Source organism: Oenanthe melanoleuca, chromosome 11, assembly GCF_029582105.1.
Source record: "Oenanthe melanoleuca isolate GR-GAL-2019-014 chromosome 11, OMel1.0, whole genome shotgun sequence".
In the NCBI taxonomy this organism is placed as follows: domain Eukaryota; kingdom Metazoa; phylum Chordata; class Aves; order Passeriformes; family Muscicapidae; genus Oenanthe; species Oenanthe melanoleuca.
The window spans coordinates 17,978,281-18,001,037 of record NC_079345.1 but is presented as its reverse complement, the minus strand read 5'-3'; the positions used below and the strand labels follow the sequence as shown (position 1 = coordinate 18,001,037).

Sequence of the window (22,757 nt, the reverse complement as noted above, 5' to 3'; positions counted from 1 at the left end):
TGTTGCTAAGCAGTACTGTAATTACAGGGATTGGCTGGAAAATGCTCCTGTGAGGAGAGGCAATGGCTCATGAAGAAGCATCAACCATTCCCACCCTGCATGCTCCCCTAGTCCCTGTAGGGCACCAGCCTCTTCCTGCAAAGATTCATCTCAATTCCTACAGGAGAAAAGATTGCAAAATCAATAAAATCACTATGGCTGCAGCTAATCTATTTTAAAGAAATCCTGGTAAGCAATGTGCATTATTAACACGGTGAGATAGGTCTGTGCTCACGGGATGAGCTGCCACTCAGTTTCCCAGACACCAACAGCACCACACAAACCCTCTGCTCTGCAAGTGCCTGACAAGTGTTTACATGTTAACACTCATTAGGAGATTCGGTCCAGCAATTCACGCTTGATTAATTGATTATCCCACGGTGACAGTTCATTTTTTGAAATGTCTGCCAACCTGGGAAGGAGCAGGACAGCCAGAGCAACGACAAAAGACATTGATGGACAAACACTGAGCTTACTGAGCAGCTCTGGAGTGGCAGACCAGCAGCTACAGAGTTTAATCAATGCCTCAAAGACATGGCAATGCTATAAAGACTCTTTATTTATTTTCCGTGCATTTATGAATTTTTAATGCAATCAATACATATTAGCTTCATTTGTTGTCTGGTTAAAATGTAATATGAATTTTCCAAGTTAAAGGTTGCCTTAATATCAGGTTTTATACAGTGAAATTTATGAGTCCTTGCAGTTTTATGAGGTTTTATTGATGCCTAGAAAGCCAAGCATAATTTCTGATTTTGTTTATTCCAGCATTACTGAATTAGTAAGAGCAGACATTGCTGGGCTCATTGAATAAATTAATTTCCTTGGCAATGTGTGCATTTTGAATTTTGTTGAATTAAGTCAGAAAAAGTGGATGTGTCAGCACATGCTAGTAAATAGCAACTGCACTGCAAGAGGATTTCAAGCTAGAGCAGTGCAAGGGAGAAGCTCTAAACCAGAGTAAATTACCCACAGACAGTACATGTGTTGGAACAGATCATCCCTTGCTTAAATGGTACTGAAGTCCATTGAATTACCTAATAGACAAGTTTGGCCCAATATTAATCTGCAGCAGATGTTTGACTAATGAATGATTTGAAAGAGCCTGGACATATTGTGATATAATTACCTGATATTGCAGTGTACTGCTTGTTTTTGTCTTACTTATGCAGTAGAAACAGAAATGCAGAAGTCATAGAGTGGGTTTTCAGAAGGATCACTTGGTTTTGGAGTATAAAGAAAGAAGAATCCCAAATCATTAAATTATTTCAGCTTACAGGTAAAGTCAGAACCAGACTGATCTGTGACCTGGCCATGGGCAGGTGTTGCTTTGAGCTTTGATGAGACAAGCATTCAGAGCTGCTCTTCTCACATCACCCACCCTATTCCTCTCCCTCCTCAGCATCCTCCTTGCACATTCCATACACAGGGCAGGACTGTGCTGATGCAGCAAAGGTGGTTCTTTGGTGCTCTGGAGCCCTTGTCACTGCCCAGGGCAGCTGCTGTAGCTCACCTCTTTCCTGACAGCCCTGCTGATCTGAATTTGTTTTCCAAAAGTCAGGAGAAGCTATCACTGCATTCAGTTGAAATTTCCACAACCATCATTGTTGCCTTGTGAAGTCCTAGATTTCCTGAACTGAAGCTTGATGATTTCAGGAACAGGCTGCAGGAAAGAGTCTTCTCTATGCACCTCACTTTTTGCACAACTGTGTCACACATTTCTGGGTGAATCCCTCAGTTCTTGGTCTTTGTCTCTCATGAAGTTCTACCCATGCAACCATCATGGGCTGCTCTGGGCATGACCAGGATGGCACAAAGAAATTCAGGTGATGAACAAGGAGAGCCATCACACCGTGTATCTTCTGAAGTCTGGGAGTCACAGAAAGAATTTTACAAATTTTTTGAAGACAAATTAAAAGGCTGTGATTCTTTGCCAACATAAAAGCAGTTCTGTAAGAAATATGAGTGCTCCTGGGTTAGGGCATAACCTGTGTGTTAGTAATGAGAATATTGAAGAACCTTTACCTGACAGCAGTTTATTCCAGAACAGACTGCCTTGCCTTTTCTTCTAAAGCAGTACATACTGCTAAAGACAGGATGTTTTAATGGATAGAAGGGCTGCTGATCTGAGCCAGCATGGCAATATCTCTGCTCCTAATAACAGAGGCTGCTGTCATTTCAGTGACAATTAGCAGGCAAATCCTATTACAGGAGTAAGATCACCTAATCCTCAGCCCTGGTACATGCTATTCACTATGATAGCACTTTAATTATAAGACTTGTGCACGCTACAATACTTTGTGCAAAAAAATTCAGAAAATTCAGAAGCTGTTTTAGATGACTTCACTCAAAAATGGTAAGTTTTACATCTGCTATTTCAAAGTTATTACTCCAATTCTCTTAATTGGCATAACTACTTTTCTGTGCTGTTCAGAGTGGTTATGGTAGGAGACCCACAAGGTCTGAAGCATCACTAGCAATTTTCCTCTTTGCTGCATTTTTAACTTGTTTACAAAGGTAGAAAGCAAGAAAAAGATACGTGGAGAGAGCCCACCAGGTGGGCTCTTTACTTGGTGTTTGTATCCTTTAAAACTTGTTCACTGGGTGCAGCAAAGAGAGACTCATCACAGGAGGGAATGCAGGAGCAGCTGGCTCTGGAACAGCCCAGCCCTGCTCCAAGAACTGTCTCTGGGCACTGCAGCTCCATCCATGTGGAACAGGGGGCAGTCTCAGCAATGAAGAGATCCAGGCTTTATTTTACAGTAGGTGCTGTCTAAGGGCTTCTTGTTCCCTTGGGTTTTGTCTTTCTTTCTAACAGGAGGAAGCACAACTCCACCAAATAGGAAATCTCACCAAAATAAGGTGAGTTCAGGGTGACCTGCACTTTCTGTTTTCTTGAAGAATAGAACAACTCCCATTAAGGAGGGTATTAGAAGAAACTCTTTCACTCTTGCACAAGCTGTCTTTGAACATGTGTAGTTGCAAAATGAACCTTGTTCTCTGTCCCCTGTACCCCTAACTAGATCTTCTCTAAGGGACTTTCTACTCTTCAGTATCTCAGGTTTTGCAAAGTATTCAGCACTAGTATAAATCTGCTAACACTGTTACCAGTAAGAGATGGATTGAGGTATTTTTGTTATTTGAGAAAACACCATCTAGCAGACTGTGTACAGACCTTGACCCTGTGAGCAGAACTCAGCCCAAAAGCTGGGCCATCACTTTAAGTCAGTGTAATGTTACTAAGGACTCTCCACATCAATGCATTTTTAAATATTTTCATTATAATTTCTGTTCCACAGGGCTAGAGTAAGTGCTGTAGCTCTCTGTTCCCATGATATTCATGCTATTCCTGGCCTTTTATTGTACTTAATAGTTCCCTGGATTAGCTTAACTGTGAATTGGAGGCTCAAACTGCTGAAGGTGTTATCTTGGACTGATGCTCTTTCTAGTTAGCACAAATAAGTGTCAGTTACAGCACTGAAACAAAGCAATGAACAGTTCTTAAAAATAATATTGTTATAATTTCTCACAAAAATCTACTTATTATTTTTAGCAACCTACATTACTAATTTCCCTTATTCTTCCCCAAAACCCAGAATAGATTTACTCAGTAGCTCTTTCAATTACAAGTATCAGTATTATGATTCTTTGTCATGCTTTGTATTTTGTTATCCCAAGACTCTAAATCTGTTCCTTTTCTCTTCCATGTTATCTTTAACATCTTTATAACAAAAGTGCTGCAAAAGCAATTGGAGAAAGATCATTTTGTCTGACAACATTCTTTGCAGTGTGGTAGGTTTTGAAAAGAGGCCACCAGCTCTGCAAGATGAAGTAGCATTCTCTTCAACAAAGGAGGATAAGCATCAGAGGCATCTGGGGAAAACCTCTGATTCAAAGTGCTGCACTGTGAATATAAATTTAACCAGTAATAAGAAAAAAGCAGAGTATCATGTTCAGTAAGCTGAGTTCAACTCTATTGAAGCAGGGGCTGCAGGAACTGATAACTTCTTGGGACACACTTGAAAGCGAGTCAAGAAAAGTTACTATTCTCTCTAACAGTCTCTGAATCAGGTTTTCTAAAGCTATTTTTAAAGTGCATGGACCTGCACCTGCTTTAGGAGCCAACATAACAATTGGGCAAATTAGCTATTTATGTGTATGAGTGGCTAGAGCAATCCAAGGAAGATCCTTGTGCCCAGTGCACCAGAAGTTTGAAAGCAGAGGTGCCACTGGAACCTGCTGGGAGTGACCCCTGCTGCTTTAGGGCCTTTCCACCCTAATTTCCCACAGAAATGCCTGAGGATTTCTGGATGCTGTCCCTTCCAGTCTCACCCACATCACAGGGGCTTGTACTGTTGTCTGAGCAGAGGGATGGGACTGAAAGGGAGCACAGCTCAAAGGATGAGGCTGCATCAGCTGTAGCAGAGGCTGCATGCATCACTTCTGCACCACTTTTTGGGAAAGATGAATGTTGAACAGACTAACCACTCTGAAGCTTTGGTTACTTCCCAATGTGTACAAAGATGTACCTTGCTGTTGTTTCAGATATAGAAAGAGATCTGAAATATGTATGTTTGCAGGAGGGTTAAATGTGGCTGCTGTGAGCAGTGTATCCAACATGATCTGTACACAGCACTGCTCACTGCTGGAGCCATGGGTGAGCAGCATGGGGAGCCACAGGGAGGACAGAGCTCTGCACCCTCACAGACTCATCCTCAAAAGTTCTCTGAACAAGGCAAAGCAAATACAGCTTCTGTACAAAGCTGGGGCTGGGATTTCTCCCTGTAAACTTGAGTGAGGCTGCAAAAAGGGCCATTAAGTGCAGGCACGTTTACTGCTAACCATCCTTCTGCACTGGCCCAGGGAGGAGATGGAACTCTCCAGCTGGGTGGTTATTTGTATCTGGTGTGGAGCATTCCTAATTCCTTCAATCTCCTTTTGGAGAGATTACAGTTCAAACCCAATGCATAGCTTTAGATGCACTTCTGGTTACTCTACCCTTTGAACTGCAGCTCCAACATCCATTAAGTCCGTGAGCTCCTAAAATTATTGTGTGGACATACAGACCTCTTTCTATTGAGGTGTGCTGGTGTAATCTTACTTTTTCCCCTTGTTTGGACCTTCTAGTTGCTTTAAAAGTAATCCATGGACTTGAAAATGTAGTGTAGAATGGTTCCCACATATTTTGCATACCCTGACCTGGCCACCCCTTCTTGGAGGCTCCAAGCCATGAAGGTCTGGCTTCAGCTCCTCTTTGTGATGGGAAACACTGAAATTATCAGTGAAAAAACCTGTGGGTTTTCCCATTCTGTGTCTAAAAAACCTTCTTGGCCACCTGCACCTGGGTTCCCATTTTACAGGTGCCCCACAGCTAAGACACAGCTGTGGAGAAGATGGACATACAATCCAAATGCAGCTGTGCATTCCAGGAATCTTAGTTTCGGGAAACTCCTGACAAAGAACAGTTGAGCTTGCTAAATAAAAGTAAATAGGGACAGATTCATGCAACTAGGCTATAAAAACAGTCATTACATGCAACAAGTCTAACAAATGCTTTGTTTGGGGAGCAAAGTCACAGGCAGAAAGCAGAATTGCCTTTCCCAAGGTGAGCCTCTAACACCATGCACCTTCTTCTTGGAGAAGGAGATGGCAAATACTTTGCTTCAATATCAGAGCTCTGTGCTTGCTTCTGGTTCCACTAAATGACTGCAAGGAGATGGTTTGCCTTGCTAATGGTAGCTGCTGTTGTAGCAAATAGGGTTTCTCTTGGAATATGGATGATTAGCCCTTCACTTGAATGCTTTAACAGCATCAGTGGTTGGTTGCTAAAAGGACAGAAACACAGAAACACTTAATGAATGAATATTTAAAAGTTCAGAAGTTTTGAAATGCTATCTCTGTTTCTTTGTGAAACATATTGCATTTTAATCACAGGACTGTCTGTTAGTGGTGGTGTGGAAGCTGTGATGAAAGTGGCTGAATGCTGTAAAGATGCCTAAAAATCCACACACACACTTCTGAACTCAGCAGGAGCCAGCATTTGACTTGCACACCTTAATTTGAGGAATTTGAAATCTAATTAAGATTAAATTGCAACAAAAATATACAAAGAAAAAGGGACACAGGGATGCTTTAACTGTTCCAGGCTGCAAAGAGCAGGTGTGGGTGAGGGAGATGAAGGATGGCAGGGAGATGGGAGGCAGCTCAGTCCTGCTCCCCAGCCAGCTCACAGGGCATGTTTTAAAGTCTGAGCTCCTTTCCCTATATAAAAATATAAATAAGTTCAAAATACAGCAAGGCTGGTGCTGCAGAAATCTCTTCCAAAGGCCCCAGGAAAGGGGGCTGGAGGTGCCCAGTGGGCAGCTGTGTGTCTGAGAGTGCTGCTGCTGATCACTTAGGGCAAAAAGGAAAAACTCCACACCTGGAAGGGACCCTGGTGATGGCACATCCAAGACTGATGTGAAAGGTGAATAAAGTAATTCAGCCTTTGAAGCTGAAGGGAAAAACAGGAAAATTCCCTTGTCTGTACTGTAGGTTTCTATTTCTAATCTGTGATTTCATAGAGGAAAGAAATTGTGGGACTGAATTTCTTTTAGGAACGGTGTCCTTGGCTTGTTAATTCACTTTTTGTGTTGTCCAATTTGGGGGGAAGGGCTGCTTTTGTGTGTGGGCAGTATTATTGTAGGAAATGTCTCACTAAATTATTATCTACTGAAACATCACCTAGGAGATACTCCTTCTCTGACATGCTGCCTGATACTTCATGCAGAAAGAGGGAACTCTTCCACAGTTCATTAAATTATGTTGTGGTGAACTTATCTCCACTGGGTCACAATTAAGAAGTGAAGCCACTGCCTTTGGAGGAAAAGGCAGAGAATAATCAGAATACACTGAATATATAATTTGATCTCTGGAATTAGCAAGAGGTAAAATATGGTGTGCAGATGTGTAGACATTAAGGATGTTTTATGTTCTAAGGATTTGTATATGGAAGTATAATATAATTATATCATTATTGTTTCTTAGAAATATTTAGTGCTTTAAAAATTCCAGGTGTTCTTCCTAAATTTGTTAACTACTGTAAGGTAACTATAGAAAATATACATTTTCCTTCCTACTTCCCTTGTCTCCATTGTAGCACCCCATGAATTTCAGTCACACTGATTCTGGACCCATTGCCTATTAACATGCATTATAAAACTGCAGTAAATTTTGTTATATCCTCACTTAATTAAAAACCCCCACTTTAATAATAACTTTTTCCTTTTTAAAAAATGTTGAAGAACCTAGCAGAATTAGTGTCTCTGTATGTTTTCTGACAAAAACCCCACAAAGCTGGTTTAGATAATTTCAATGTGAAGAACAGAAAATGCAGTTGTCTCAGCTGATGTTTCTCAGACCTCTTTGCCCACCATTCTTCTCCTGCACACATATTTTTTTTTCCTGTTCCTCTTCCACTTACATAGGAGAGATATTGAAGCACTGAACACCCACATCACCAGTGCACAGGTGTTAAATAACACTTTACCTGCTACATTCTTGAGCAGCTCAGCTCCTTCCACTGGCAGAAGAATGAGCAGCTCATAAATGCAGAGTAATGGGAATTTTAATTACATAATGATTTAAGGATGCCTCCTGTTTACAAGGAAATAGTGTTTCTTGAGCTGAATGGAGGGAGGGGCAGGTTTCAATTTAGCAGCTCAGAGGAAAGCAGAGGATTGGTTTCCACTGTTGGTATTGGCTGTTCACAGCATCCAAGTGAACTCGGTCTCTGAGGGGCTCATATTTGTTTTGAGCATGTGAATGGCATCCCAGCTCTGTTTCAGCTCTCCACACAGCCTTTAGGGTGAGTTTTAAACAATCACAGTGAACTACTGTGCTCCTCACTGAAGTCTCAATGAGTACAGAATTGCTTTGCTATGGCATAAAATTCCTGGTCCCTGCCTGCAGGTGGGTGTATTTACTTTTGTGACCATTTAAACACACACCTTCTCATTCATATACAGTGGAATAGTGAGCAGAGTTTGTTTTCCTGCATGAGATAAGGCTCATCATGTTTCCCTGAGCAGCTGCACACACAATTAGGGGAGCCCAATTAAAGCTGCAATCCATTCACACAGAGCTGCAGTGATTGCTGTCTGTAATTTCTCCTGTGGTTTGACTTAGGGGTTGTGCAGGACTTCATTAACAAATGAAGTTAAGTCAAACAAGTTAAGAAAAAAAAATGCAGCAATCTGGAAACTGGTATGTAGGACCTTGAGGAAAGGAGTCTCCTCTTCCATCCCTCTCAAGCAGCCACTAGGCAAGGGACCAGTTTCCCCTGTTTAGGCTTGTGCTTTCTGTCCTCCTGGCCACAATGAGGAGGACCTGTGTGTGTCCCCTGCTTCCATATCAGCCACTCTGAGTGCATGGCTGCAGGCCATCCAGAGACTCCTGCAAATTCACCTTTGTTTGTCCCAAGCACTGTGTGCCATCATTACAGGAAGCTCAGCACTGCCAGTGGAAGGAGAGAGGTAGCTGAACTAGAACACAAAAGGAGCAGGGCAGTGGAGCACCAGCTGAAGGGTGAGGAATTCATTCACACCCTGCAGGTTTTTCCCTCCTGAGGCTGTTCAGTACCAATTGCTCCATGAAGGGACTTGATGTCTCTGCCTTCCCCCAGGCCTGTGTAATCCTTGGTGTCACATCATCATCATTTGGGGATGCCCAAAGTCTGTAAACACAGACATGCAAACATCAGACATATAGTCCCTGTCAAGAGCTGTGTGAGAAAATGTGTGGTTTCCAACCAAGCACAGGAACAGAAGGCCCAAAAGACCCAATTTCTGTGGCTATGGATAGTGATTCTAAAGAAAAGAGGGAAGGAGCATCTCTGACTTGCCCTGATGTGCAGGAGTGGCAGTACAGGAAGGGCCTGGCAGGAGCATTTTAACCCTTAATCACCACACAGATCTTCTGAAGTGGCTGAGACCAAAAAGTGACAAAGATGGGACTGAATTTCACAAGATGCAGAACACTGAGGCATTGGAGCAGAAGCAGCACTGAACCAGTGATAGGGAAATGCTTTATTGCACTATTGCTATGAGATGGGGTCTTACAGGAGAGGACCTATACAGATCAAAATCAGTTAACCACCTTGTGTATATCAAGTGGTGACAAATCTCAAACCAGTCACTGATTTTCAAAAATAGACAGATTGTTTGGAGAAAATTATAGAGGTCCCCAAGAAGCTGATCTTGTGTAGGGCCCACACAAGATCAATTACTTTGGTTTTTTTTGCTCTCTTGACAGGTGCTAAAGCAGTAAACTCACAGTTTTGATGCTGATACACAAAGAAAGCCATAATAGAGAAGAAAGCCACCCTTAATTTCAAGCTCCACTAGAATCATGAAAGGAAAATTAATGTTTACTAAATGAAAAAGGATGATATTGCTGGAGAGGGGAAGTTTTGGTTAAGCTTTTAAGGGGATATTAGTAACTTTCAGAAATGGAAACATATATTATAAAACACGTTTAAAATGGCATAAACTGCAGAAAATCCAGGAAGTATTTAAACTGACTTAAGCTCCTCAATATGTTACTATGTTTTAAAAATCCTGCAAACTGAATGATAGCTGACATATGGAAGGAGGCTTTCTAGTGCAGACACATTTTCTATGGAAAATTAAATACAGCCTTATATTTAGAATAGATGTTTTGAGGTGAAATGGAAGTTTGCTGATCAACTTTTGCACATTTTTGTAATGCTCCTGTAAATTTCCAGGGGAATCTTGGATGCTTCCAGGCTCATTCCCTGGGAATACTCTTTCAGAAAGCTGCAATTCTGAGAGTCCTCTGACATGGTGCAGCTGAGTTTTGCCCATGATATGTTGCCAAGCACCACAAATGAATGCAGCTCAGAGATGGCAGGTTGCTTTTTATTTTTCCAGACACAACAAGGAAGCGTCAGCCTCTGACAGTTTTTAAAACTAAGCTTTAAAGGAAATATTAAACATTTTATTTTATTTTATTTTTTTTTTTTAATTTTTTTTTTTTTTTTTTTTTTTTTTAACCAGAAAAGCTCACAGAAAGAGAGAGGATAGGGAAATTTGTGGAAGTGAAAGCTGCCCTGCAGGAGTGAGTCAGCACAACACCACTCTGGTTTTATGCTGATAAATACACTTGGGATGAGGTGGCATGGTCTTTATGCCATCAAATAAATGGGCAAATAAATGATCTGGTTCAGCCAGCTGGGTCAGTGTGTGGGCACCACTGCAGTGGGATTGTAACTGCTGCTGGCAGTGCACTGGATTTGCTGATAACATCATGGTTAATGTGGTTTTTTGTTATGATATCTAAAAGTCCTTGGGCACCTTGAATCCTCTGCAGAGAATTCCCTTTATAAGAGGAAATGGACACACTGAATGGGTGAATTGCCTGACATAACACAATACAGCACAATCTATGAGCAGTAGGGCAAGACAGGAGCAAATCTCAGCAGCTTTGGATCCCAGTTCCACAGCCCTAAAACACCTCAGTGCTGTGGCTCCTGTGAAAAACTTGCTGATGGTTGGCAGAAAATACTTGTCAAATGAATGCTGGTCTGCCATGCTACAGCATAAGAGCTGTAATTGCTTTACTAGGCTTTAGGCTCAAGAATGTTAACAAACAAACAAACAAACAAACAAACAAAAAAAAAAAAAAAAACAAAGAAAGAAAAGGAAAAAAAATTAAAAAAAAGGGGGGAAATGAGTGGTGCCTTCTCAATCCCATGTAATAAATAACTGCTGCATTTTTTATAAGACTGCCAAGAATATGGCATAGAAATGAAAGCAAGGAGAAGGTTGTAGGAGACAACCTCTGTGTAGTGCACTGGTGATAAAACAGATTATTTGTTTTTGCTTTCTACACTTGACTACATTTCTTTGGAACAGATTTGCACTGGCAGTGTGGGGCAGGGTTTCCTCTGAAACCATCTGGCCAGTGTTTGATCCCTTAGAGCAGTAGGCTGGTGAAGTCATTGCTAGCACTTCTTTCCCATCTGAAAAACAACCAGGCTCACATTCACAGTCTAAACCATTTCAAGCAGCAGGAAAGGGAATATCATACTCATAAGTCCCTAGTAAGAGCCTTGGCAGACAAGGAAATAGATATTTCTCTTTTTGTCCCAGTAACTGCAGACCATTGTGAACCAGTCTGCAGGGAAGTTCTTTCTTTGGGAAGTTTAAGAAGACTCAGAGTATGTGACTGCAGCAGGTTCAACCTCTCTTGACTTGGCAGAACTACCCTACACACATAAGAGACATTTCTTCTGCCTCACAAGAGCACCAGCAAGCCCCTCACCTCTGCCACAGCCACCAGATTCTTTGCTCATCATTTCTGCTGATACACTCAGTTGAAAAGTAGATTAAATGGCTCCTAGCTTATAAAGAGCAGTAAGTTGCAAATGGGAGGAAAATTACTCCTGAAATTGTACAATGCTAGCTCATTTTCAACTGTATTTATAGAAAGTTTCCATTCTGGCAAGCAAACAGTGCATGTGCACAGGGACAGCATTATGGAAATGTACAGTGAGCATGGAGGTGTCACAGCAGTGTAGTTTGTGAGTAACAAGGTGTGTGTGCTCCTAAGTAGCTTTAAGTACAGCTGTAGTGCTGGTTCTTGCTCTAAGGCTGCTGCAGCACCTGCTGTGCCTCCCCTGTGCTGTCAGGGACAGCAGCATCCCTGTGCCAGCCCCTCCCCACCTCTCCTTCCTCCCTCTCCTCCCCATCACACCCTCAGCAAAGCAGAAAATAAAGAGAATGAGAGAATAATGTTAGAAACTGGTCAATGAGGTAAGATGGGAATCACTGCAAAATCTCAGTCAGATGAGTTTCAGGCTTGGTTATATTCATATTTGACTTTCAAATTCTGATACAGTCAGAGTGCAAAGCCATTCCATGTATCCCCCTTTAGGAGCTTTTACAATACAGATCCTTTGAGATGTATTTTCCACATTTTTTTCAGCTCCCAGAGAAGCAAGTGACCATATATATTCGCCTTAGAAGTTCTAACTGAAAATACAGGTTTGTGAATTTGGTAACCATATGGCAAAAATGCAATTATTTTTTTCTCCCCACAGACTTATATAGAAGATTACTAATACTTTCTCCAGTTCTTATGTGGCAAAATCTCCTGTTAGAAAAGTAATTTTAAAACACTGTGTCTCTCCTGACTGCAGTCCATGGAGCACAGAGTCTCAAGTCATAGGGACTGTAGTACAGCACAGATGTCACACCTGGTGACATGTGGAAGCAGTGCTCCTTCCTCAGCCACCCACCTGCTATTCATGGCCACAGTCCTGTCTCCAGCCCACGGACTGGCTGCTCTGTGGCTCACAAGTTTATGCTGGAACCCCTTTGAGATGTGCCAGGACATGCTGTGCCCTTCTCTCGTTGTTGCATGTCCAAGCTGCTCTCTCCAGCAGTGCCCAGCTGCAGCTCTCACAGCCCTTGCTCTCAGCGATCTCATGAGCTGCTCTGGCCCTGGCCAGGCTGGGAAGGGCTCATCAGCCCTGCTGACTCCTCCCTGCAGACCCTGACACAGAGGTCTGACAATTCTGTGCTGAAGAATCCTCCTCCTACCACGGGCTGGACAGGACCCTTCTCTCTCGTGGTTCTCTTGCCTTTTTCCCAACCTGGAAATTAAACTGGAGGTAATTTTAGCAAGGAGCTGATATAAAAGAAGGTCCTCCCCTCAGCACTAGCTGTACTTTGTCCATGAAATATATCTCTAAGGGCTGTTCTTGGCCTTGGCTCCTAGGAAGAACCAAGGTAGCACAGGGTTCCTGCACTTCCTGGGGCTTGGAGCTCTGCAATTTGTTTTGTCCTTCTGCCTAGGGAAAGGCCATGGAGAATAATTAGGAAAACTAGCTGCTAGTACAGTAGGCTACAGAGCTACAAATATATGTGCAAAGAACACAGAGAACATATAAAAGAACAAAGGGCAAAACACAAACTGGCATCAGTTCCAGGACCAACACAGTGGTGGAGTGGATAAATATTTTGTTACTTAAAGTCTTTTTTTCATGTTTACTACATTGTCACAGACAGGACATTTAGGCATTAGCATTAGGATGGGGATATATATTAGATTTTTCTTGTGCACCATGTGCAAATGTGCTTGACTTCAAACAAATCCTTTAGTGTGTCTGTTTAAGAACAATGGTATGATTATTGCAGAAGGCAAGTTTTGTACCATGAAATCATAGAGTTGCAGAATGGTCTGGGGTGGAAGGGAACCTTGAAGATCATCGAGGTCCAACTCCACTGCCCTAGGCTGGGGACACCTTTCACTAGTTCAGGTTGTTCAAAGCCTCATCCATTCTGGCCTTGAATATTTCCAGGGATGAGCACCCACAGATTCTCTGAGCAACCCATGCCAGTGCCTCACAGGGAAGAATTTCTTCCTTGCACCTTGCATGATGTGCAGGGGCATATACAATTATACAGGGTGAGTTATTACAATAACATTATGTTCCTTTATATGATGTGACTATCACTCATGCCCCTTCTGTTTTTGTCCTGAGCTCCCCCTAGTAAGAGCACTCTTCATACATGCCAAGAAAACAACTAAGTGAAGTTATTGTCTCTTTAATGACCACAGGAATATCTACTGTATTTAATATATTGCTTTGGGAAATCTGTTCTGCCCACTCCAAATAGCTATCTGTCTTAAATATATCTGCTCAGAGTGATGTGTGTTATATAAACAAAAACACACAGACAGCATGTTTGTCAATCAGCAAAAAAGGCCCTACACCCTCTGTCCTGGGCACATGTACTTTGTAAGCATTGGTTTCCAACAGATAAATGTAATCAAGGTTTATATGCTCACAGAAGCCAACAGGATGGGATTTTTTCACTTGAAAGATCAGAAGAAAATTGTAACTAATGTTGTGGAAAATTACTTTGATATTGCTTTCTCAGTACAGCATCACAATTAGGTAGCAATGTGAAGCACAGGGAAAGAATAAATGAATAGTAACAAATCAACACAAACAGCTACTGTCAAGAGTACTTTGCTCAGTGAAAGTAATGTAAGCATTACTTAAAGTTTTATGACTATGGATTTTATACTGGTTTAAGTAATACATCAAGGTCTCACTGTCATGCTTGCCAAGACTAAAACAATCAAGAACAATTCCCAAAACAGACAGACAAAACTGAAGTACCAAAGTATTTTTATTAATCTTGTTTCATAAGTTGTTCTATCCTAAATTAAAGATGACTGAGCATACTAACAACAAAAAATGTCCTTTTGGACAGTGCAAAGGCTCTTGTGCTGCTTTTCAGTGGAAAATGAGTGTTACCAACCTCTCTCCAGCCCTGCTGATGAGATTCCAGCGTCTGGCAAATGTGTTTTATACACAGGAAATACAAAAACAAAGCTAATCCAGTAAAGCTTTTCCATGCAGAATCTGTTGTCCTAAGTAGCTTAATGATACGTGCATTTGCTCAATTCTCTCAAGAGAGCAATCAGGCAAGCAAATTACAGCAATATCCCATCTCCACTAGAACCAGACCCCTTTATGGAGAAACAGTGAGCACAGCAAGGGAAGGATCCTTCTCAGCACACCAAAAACATTGCCTGTGATTGACAGATTTTCACAGGAGACTGTCTAGGAAGGAAATATGCCAACCTCTTTTTTTTTTTTTTTTTAATTGAATGAATGGATATTTTTTCCTGTGTTCTTTAAGTCACCTAATATGTTTTAGTGGTAACTGGTATAATTTTCAAAAGCTGTGGATAGGAGGAGTTTCTCAGTCCACTGGGAGTGGAAAGCACTTAACACACATGAAAATCAGCCAAACAGAAATAAAAGTAATTGTACTGAGCACCTTAAGCTCAAGGGTACAGCCTGGTTCCTATTAACACAAATAGTAATTGAATGTGAGAATTGAGGAATTGATCACACACCTTTGGCAGTAACAGCATTGTTGTTTGTGTTTTAGGTATCCACAGCAATCGAGCACCTTACAGAGTGAGTTTCCCCACCAGGGGTAGGAGCTCTGTTCAAACTTGCTTTTATTTAAATATGCTTGGGTGTCCCCTTCTGCCCTAAAAAAATAATTTCCCAGTGTTCTACAATCAGCAGTCAGCATTCAAGAGGTTTATGGCAGAGAACAGGTCAAGAGCAGGGACTGACAACAAAAAAAATGGGAAAGAAATTGCACTGGCTTTGAGACCACACTAGGAAACCACCTTTTTCAGGAGCAAAGAATTAACTATTCAATGTAAAGTTACACATTCTTAGATGCTTTAGAGAACTGCCTGCATTTGTTGTCCATGCATGTTTCCCCCATGCCTAAACCACTGGCCAGTTTCAGACAAATATGGCCATAACCTCTGTTTTTAATCTATAAACTCTTTCACGTGTAAGCATACAAAAATAAATTGCAAAAGCACTGAAGGAACTAGTTAATTCCCTGCTTTGCACAACACTGAAGAGTCATTACTTCTATAGTTTCAGCTGAGTGGCTGCTTTCAAAATTGGTGTCTGCAGCTGGACTAAATAAACAGCATATTAAAGTACAGATTGTTTTGTGACATGGAAACAAGCACTTAACAAACCTAGACACAGAAATTAGCAATTAATGTTTAAGAGTTCTCTGTGTTACAGTTGAGCTTCCTTAAAAATGTTAGCAATGATTTTATATAGACACATTGTGTTCCCTGTACAATGAAGATGTCAAAGAACAAACATTTTATGAAGCACTTGTTTAGTCAAGGGACAATTTCAGTGCATATAAGAGCAAGCACAGGGACAGAACCCCAGAACAGTGGCATTATCCTGAACAAGAGTAACTGCACTGGCATTTGTCTGGGCTCTAAAGTAGCCTTCATTACAGCCACAGTCAAAGAGAAAAGGACTGTAAGTAAATCTTAGGTTCTTTCATACTTCTTCTGTGCCTCCCTTTAAAAAGAAACTACTATTTCAGCCCACAATTTTCTAATTTTCCCATCTCTGTGGCCTTTGTGGCTCTTCACAGTTTCAAGTTAGCAGTGCAGGCAGATAACATGCATATGAGTAATAGCTACTAAAGGTTTAATTGAAGTTAAGCAATTTAAGTGAATGCATCCTAAAGTATTTAATGTTTTTGATGTGACTCATTCATACATCTCTTATTTTGCATCTGAATACCATACACAAGTAAAGATAAATTCAGAGGTGTGCATTTCCAGGAACAGAACTTGAGATGAAATCTCTCATTTTCACATTTATACTGATATAGTTGGTATCAAAAATTGGTCTCAACTTTAGCAGAAACTTAACTCCACCCAGCTGACCCTATGCATCTTGGCAAAGGCCCCTGCATAATCAATTAATTGGTTCTTGGAACTGTTTTGTCAGAAAATGCTTTTATTTTTTTTTTTTTTTTCAGACATTGATAATTACTTTCAGGGTAGCCTTCATTAAGGATGACAAACCTTTTTGAGGTATTCTCTGTGAAACATGTAGAACATAAGTACAAAATACTGACCATGAAAAGGCAGGGGATTCAAACAGAAACAGGAATGCTGACCTGGTGTCTGCTGATGAACTATTTCTTCTGGATCCTGCAGGTGAATGAAGACAACGAGCCCAGCTGCTCCAAACAGCAAGATGAAGGAGAACATGCATGTCAGCCTCATAATTACTGCTCTCAGATCAATCCAGTTCTGAGCCAGGAAAAGAACTGCCTGTGACCTCCAGGGCACTCCTCACTCATAGTCTTCGTCCTCTCTTCTGGAATTCTCGTGGAATATGTCTACAAGAGGTAAGAAACCAAACCCCCAAAACTTAGCATAGAGGGCATTCATTTTTCCAAGATTAGTAGATATAAGTGGATTTAAGTTTTCATTTAGACCAAATGACTGATTTTTCTAGCATTTCTTTTGTACAGTTAAATGCAATCATCCAGTCTATTTCTCTCCCACCAGTCTGTCTTTAATTTTATGTACTTTAACAGGTAGAATAAAGTTAAAAACTGCATTTTGGAAAAAATGGTCATTCCATGGCTGCAATTCTCAGAGAAATCTCTCTCAGTAGTTTGCTTAGAATATGTACTTTCTATTTTTATTTCTCACTGATTAAACAATATGAAAACCATACAGGGAGATAATGTGTGGGGAACAATCACCTTTGTGCCAAACACAGAACTGGCAGCTGAGAAAAAAGCAGTCACACTCCAACCAACCATGGAAGAAGCTTTATTAATGTCTTATTTATGTCTTTATTAATTAAAGTGAATGCTTCTGAGAGCTATGCATTTCCCAGCAGCACAAGGAAAGGTGCATTAGGGCACAGGCAGTGGAACTGGTTCTCAAAATGGAACTGGATTTCTTAATAGCAAATTATTGAACACAAGGGCTCAGCTGGAGGTCAGCAGCAGGCTGCAGGGGTAGAAACCACTTTGCTGTCCTCAGATTTTTTTAGTGCAAATGTGATCTGCTCTGAAGGAAAGTTTTTGAAGCTGGTCTTCATTTACAAAAGGGATTTTAAACACAGAAGGAGTGTATTTAAATATATAGCTAACATCAGTTATAAATGTGTAAATGTATAGCTAACATCAGTCTGCAGAAAGGAGGGGTTGTGGAGGGGTGATGATTCAAAGTAGTTATGTCAGGAAAAGTCTTTAAAGATCCATTCTTAATGTGCCTGGAATATTTGGTGTTGGGGCAACTGGTATGCTTTTCATGGTTTCCTTAGCAAGTTTTTAATTTTCTGTAGTGTACTGGCATTCTAAATTTCTAAAAGGCATCAAAGAAGAACATGAGGTGTGAAAGATGAAGTCATTCTGTGACTCTGACTGATAAGGTTATTAACATTATTTAGTGGCAGCTATATTTATTCAGTGTGTAAAGCAGCCAGAGCTCCAGGCCAGGAACACTGGGGGATGTTGTATCTTAAATGAATGCAGAGCACTAAGTTCTCTCTATGCATAAGCAAATTCAGCTTTATTCTCTGTTCAAATTATGGCAGATGGTAATTGTGTATTCTTTTTTTCACCTTAAACCCTTCTCACACCTTTAAAAGTAAAACTAAATGAAAATATCAGTTTTTCAACACTAGAAAAACCAGGTTTTCTAAGTCCTCGTGCAGGTCCATCTGTGCCTGTTGTGAATCTAGTATGGATGGACATTTGCCTTTACTACATTTACCTTTAAATGCCAAAAGCTATCTCTAAAGCACCAGGGGAGTCAGATTAGCCTTCAAGGGAACTGTGTTCCAGTTCCAACCACTGCTGTTGTGAGCAAACAGGGAACACAACCCCCCCTCTCTGGTTCACTACAGGATTTGTTTGGCTACATAGGCAGGGGTTTGGATAAATGGGCACTTCCAAACAAATCCAGTGCTGGCAAGGCTGGTACAACACCAAACTCACACCATCACTTTGTAAATCTGTCCAGCCAGAATTGTATTTATACAGGATTTCCTGTATGTAGCTGTAAAACATCCACCCCCAAATAAAAAGGGGTTTATATTTGCTCAGTGTTGAATTCTAAGGTCTTTTTTTAATGAATTATACCCTTGAGCAAATATGGGTTTCTAAAACTATTAGTATTATTAGCTTAAAATGTGAAACCATTTTCCCTGGATTTGATTTGCTGAAATGCTTTTGTTTGAAGTAGAGGCAGCATCAAGATCCCTAGCCAGGTTTTAATTAGTGCAAGAAATGCTAAAATAGCAGTTTTTAACACTTAGAGTGTTCACATTATCCCACATCCTATAGAATAAGTGTGTCCAGGAATACAAAACTTTATTTGGCTGGACATTAGAGCCTCTTCAGAACACCTCAAGATACAACAGCAACAAAGCTAGGTGAAAGCATGTATTGGAAAGAATAAAAGGCCACATGTACTTGCATAACTAAAGAAATACTGCTGCTTGTTGCCTGTTTCTGCAAGCAGTGAGCACAGGAATCCAAGAAAGAAAAAGGAAGAGATCCTCTTTCCTCTCCATGAAATTACCACCTCTCAACAACACAGAAACGTCAGAGATCTTTAGATGATGGGTCTAAGCTTTCCCCCTCCCTATTCTGCCGTAATTATTTTTCCAATCAGTTGACTTTAATTAACATGTCCTCTGTGAGCAGGGCTGGGGAAAGGCAGTGGCTGGTTTATGGATGCTGAGCAGGTGCTTCCCAAGCCCTCCCAGGCTGGTCCTTGAGCTACAGCAGCTCTGAAAGCAGTTAGCACCGACTGATAAATGTGAACAGAGTATCCTCATTAAGGAAGCATTTGAAAATACCCTTTACACGCCAATCACATCACTTTAAAGATGGATGAGGGGGAAAAAAATCTACAAAAAACCTAAGTGCAGCTTGACCTAAGTTTCATCAGGCAGCACTTCCTCAGGTGTGTGATGGATGCTTTCTGTGGGAGCTCTGGATTGACCCATCCAGTGTCCCAGCATCTGGGGGCAGAATTTGGATGAATCCATACCCTTCAGCTTGCACTTTGCAGTCACAAAATTTAACTGTGCTCCTCACAATGGGCAATAACATCTTTTTGTAATTCTTCACATTACCCAGAGTGCAAGCAGATAAGGATGCAAGCAGCTTCCAATCTGAGCTCCATTTTGAGCTGCCCTGAACCTACCAAACAGATGGAAAGAGGTTCATTAGAATGTGCAATAATGAATTGAAACATCTAACTTTTAATTTATTCTTCCTTATTATATTCCTATGGTGGACAAAACTCCTAGGTATCAATATCTGTTCTCCTAAGCTTTCCCATTACAGTGATATTTGACTGCCCTTGACCCAAAAGCAGCACAAGTATGAGTGTGCACGGATAGTAATTAGCACTCAGCACTTTCCAGCTCAAAGACATTTATCAATCACCACAGTACTCATATGAATTGTGAGCTGAGGGAGTATTAGCATCACATAGGAGAATGGGTGTTGGATCATTAATGCAAGACTTTTAAAGAAAAAAGATGTACACTTTTAGGTAAAAAAAAATTCCAAATACGTTTGTGGAAAATACTTGATTATTATAGCAAAATTTCCTGGCAGGAAATCTTTTCTTTACAAACACAGAAGCAGAACTAATTTCTCCCTCCTCCCAAGCAGTATGGAAAGACCCTGCAAAGATTTATTTAAATCTTCTGACAAAAGTGTCTCTGAAAGTAGTGCTATGCAGGTCTGCTTTTGGCAATCTCTGCCTGGAGGCCTAATGACCAAACCCTGGAGCAGTTTGGTGTTATAACACTGATCAGCCCAAGGAGGAAACACCTGTGCTGTTTGATCCCTGGTCTGAGGTGGGTCAGCCAGCTGCCCTGGGGTGGTGTCTGACAGCTCATGGCTATCTGTCCATCCCTGGTGTTGCAAACATGACATTCTCTCCCCTGTCTGCTGCTGAAGTCAGTGAAGAACAGCATGGATGAGATACAACCTAAGGGCATGGTGTAATCCTTAGGCAGAAAGGCAGGAGCTAGCCTTTGGTCCATCTAGAGCTGGATCTTTCCCTAACCACACTGATGCATCAAAGGAAAGTAGAATAAAACCTTGCAGAGCAAAGTGGCAGGGTAAGCTGTCCCCTTTTCCCCAGGAAAAGGTTTGTTATCTTCAGCTGAGGTCAGTATGAGCACAGAGTATCTAAGACTGTCTTAGAAAAACATGGTATCAGGGTGTGCAGCTTTCCCAAGAGCTTGGCCATCTGCAGAGAGCAGGGGGCACAGAGGGTCCAGGCTGCTCCAGCCCCTCCCTTCTGTCTCAGGCTGCTCACCTGCAGCCCCCTGCACAGCCCAAGCTGCCTGGTGTGGGATTGGTGCTGCTGTGCTGCCACTCCACTGCAGAGCTGCTTACAGCACAGCCAAGCCAGCCTGAAGATCAAAGTGCCAAGATAAGAGCCAGAGAGGGTTTTTCCCCCTGTGGAACCAGGGGAAGGGAAGGATCAAGGTGTGCCAGAGACTGTGAAGGTACAAGGCACCTCTATACTCTCCCTTCTGAGGCTTCACTGCAAGGTGCCAAGGCAGCTGCCAGTGAATCCAGAACACAGACTAATGCCAGCATCAGCATTATGTATTGTTGCCACATGCATCAGCAAGTCGACAAAACACCCAAATTCTTTGCAAATCGCTAAACTGCTCATCACTAAATTGGACAATTACAAATCACCCGGGAAGGAATGTAAATGCCTAGTTCACACATGGCACAGCTCATTGCTCATGCTGTGTGAGGTTTAGCTGCTCTTCCTGCCTCAGAGCAGAGCAAGAGCCTGCTGCTGGTTCAGAGCAGGATGCAGGTGTCCTGTGGAACCAGGGATTCAGGAATCAGCACACGCTGAGCAGCAGAGATCAGCCTGGGCACCCCTGCAGCTCAGGTTGTGCCATTCCTGGGGCAAACTGGGGCATCCCCCCAGTGCTGTGGAACTCTGCAGTGTCCAGTTCTGTGCACATTGACAGTGGCACTGCCCTGACCAGCCTCAGCAGTGGCTGACCCTTGATGCCCTGTCCCCAGCTAAAGCACACACTGGCAGCATTCCCAGTTTCAGAGAGAGACTTTTTAATGCAGAAATGTTTTTCTAAGTCAAGATTTGCCTGACAGCAATAAAAACTACGTGTGAAATTTCAGCATTCTTGCAGTTGATCTGGGGAAGATTAACTGGGAGCTGCTGGCAACTGGGAGATGTGAGGTTTTTTTTTTTCTTTTGGATATTCTGAACCATAATGAAGCACTTTCTTTCTGCATTATTAAGATGATTTTACTTGTTTAATATAGTTAGAGACTGGGACAGTGATATTGGGTAAACAGCTGAATTAAGAAAAAGGGAATATTACTACTATAAGAATATAGGAAAAAATTTACTATTATTCCTGAAGTGATCTCTTCTAGATCCATTAGCTGTTTCTAGGAGGTTTGTGAACAACAGCTAATTCTCACTCTGCAGCTGAGCCAAGTATGTGTTTCCTTGCTTCAAAGCACTTACAGAGACAAAAGGCTTCAAAGACAGGGCACTGAGTTTTCCAATCACTCAAGTGTCCAGTCCCTGACTTCTAGATAAGGCTTGTCATGACATTTATAGAAGCAAAGATTGGATTTATAAACATTATTCATATTCACCAGCAAAACTAACTTTTTATAGGAGTTTTACAAAAGCAGAGGTGGAGATACTAATAGTCATATTATTCTGTATCTGTCAGCACTTCTTGGAAATAGGAATTGCAAATGAATCCTATTATGCCCCAAAGCCTCTCTAGCTTCTTTAGCAGAGAAAAAAGTAGGAAACTATTAATCCTGTGGCTACTTCCATTCATCAAATGTTCATCTTTGGGTATTTTTTATCACTATATTCAGGCTCATGTATCAATAGAACAAAAACTTTAATTTTCCCTGAGATTTGGGAAGGACAAATTTGTTTCCAGATGATATTTCAGATCAAAACATTTTGTCTGGCTTATATTGACTTGATATATAATCATGTTCTTCTTTGTGTAATAATAGAAAAGAAGCATTTTGGAGAAAGGTGAAATATTAACTTTAAATTTGAAACTGTTCCAAATACCCTGTTCCTGAAACATCCCCAAAACTCTTTTCTGAGAAGATTTGGATTCATATTTTCCCTTCCTATGGGGAAAGGAACGAAACCTACTTTGGTTAAATCAGGAGAAGTGAAGGGTTTCTCCAGCTCTGAAATCCTTTCAATCAGAAGTGAAACACTTGAGTGGAGAGGGGTGGCTCAGCCTGTGTCCTCAGGACTGTGATGAGCCC

The 22,757-nt window shown here is 41.4% G+C and overlaps 1 protein-coding gene across 1 annotated transcript in view; it reads right to left on the bottom strand.

Moving 5' to 3' along the window:
* CHST8 (carbohydrate sulfotransferase 8) overlaps window positions 1–22,757 on the bottom strand; it is a 170,518-nt gene that overhangs the window by 116,273 nt on the left and 31,488 nt on the right. Inside the window, exon 2 of the mRNA XM_056500347.1 lies at window positions 16,584–16,808. Coding sequence (XP_056356322.1) covers window positions 16,584–16,692 — 109 coding nt within the window. The 5' untranslated portion in view covers window positions 16,693–16,808. The remainder of the gene's footprint in view (window positions 1–16,583; window positions 16,809–22,757) is intronic.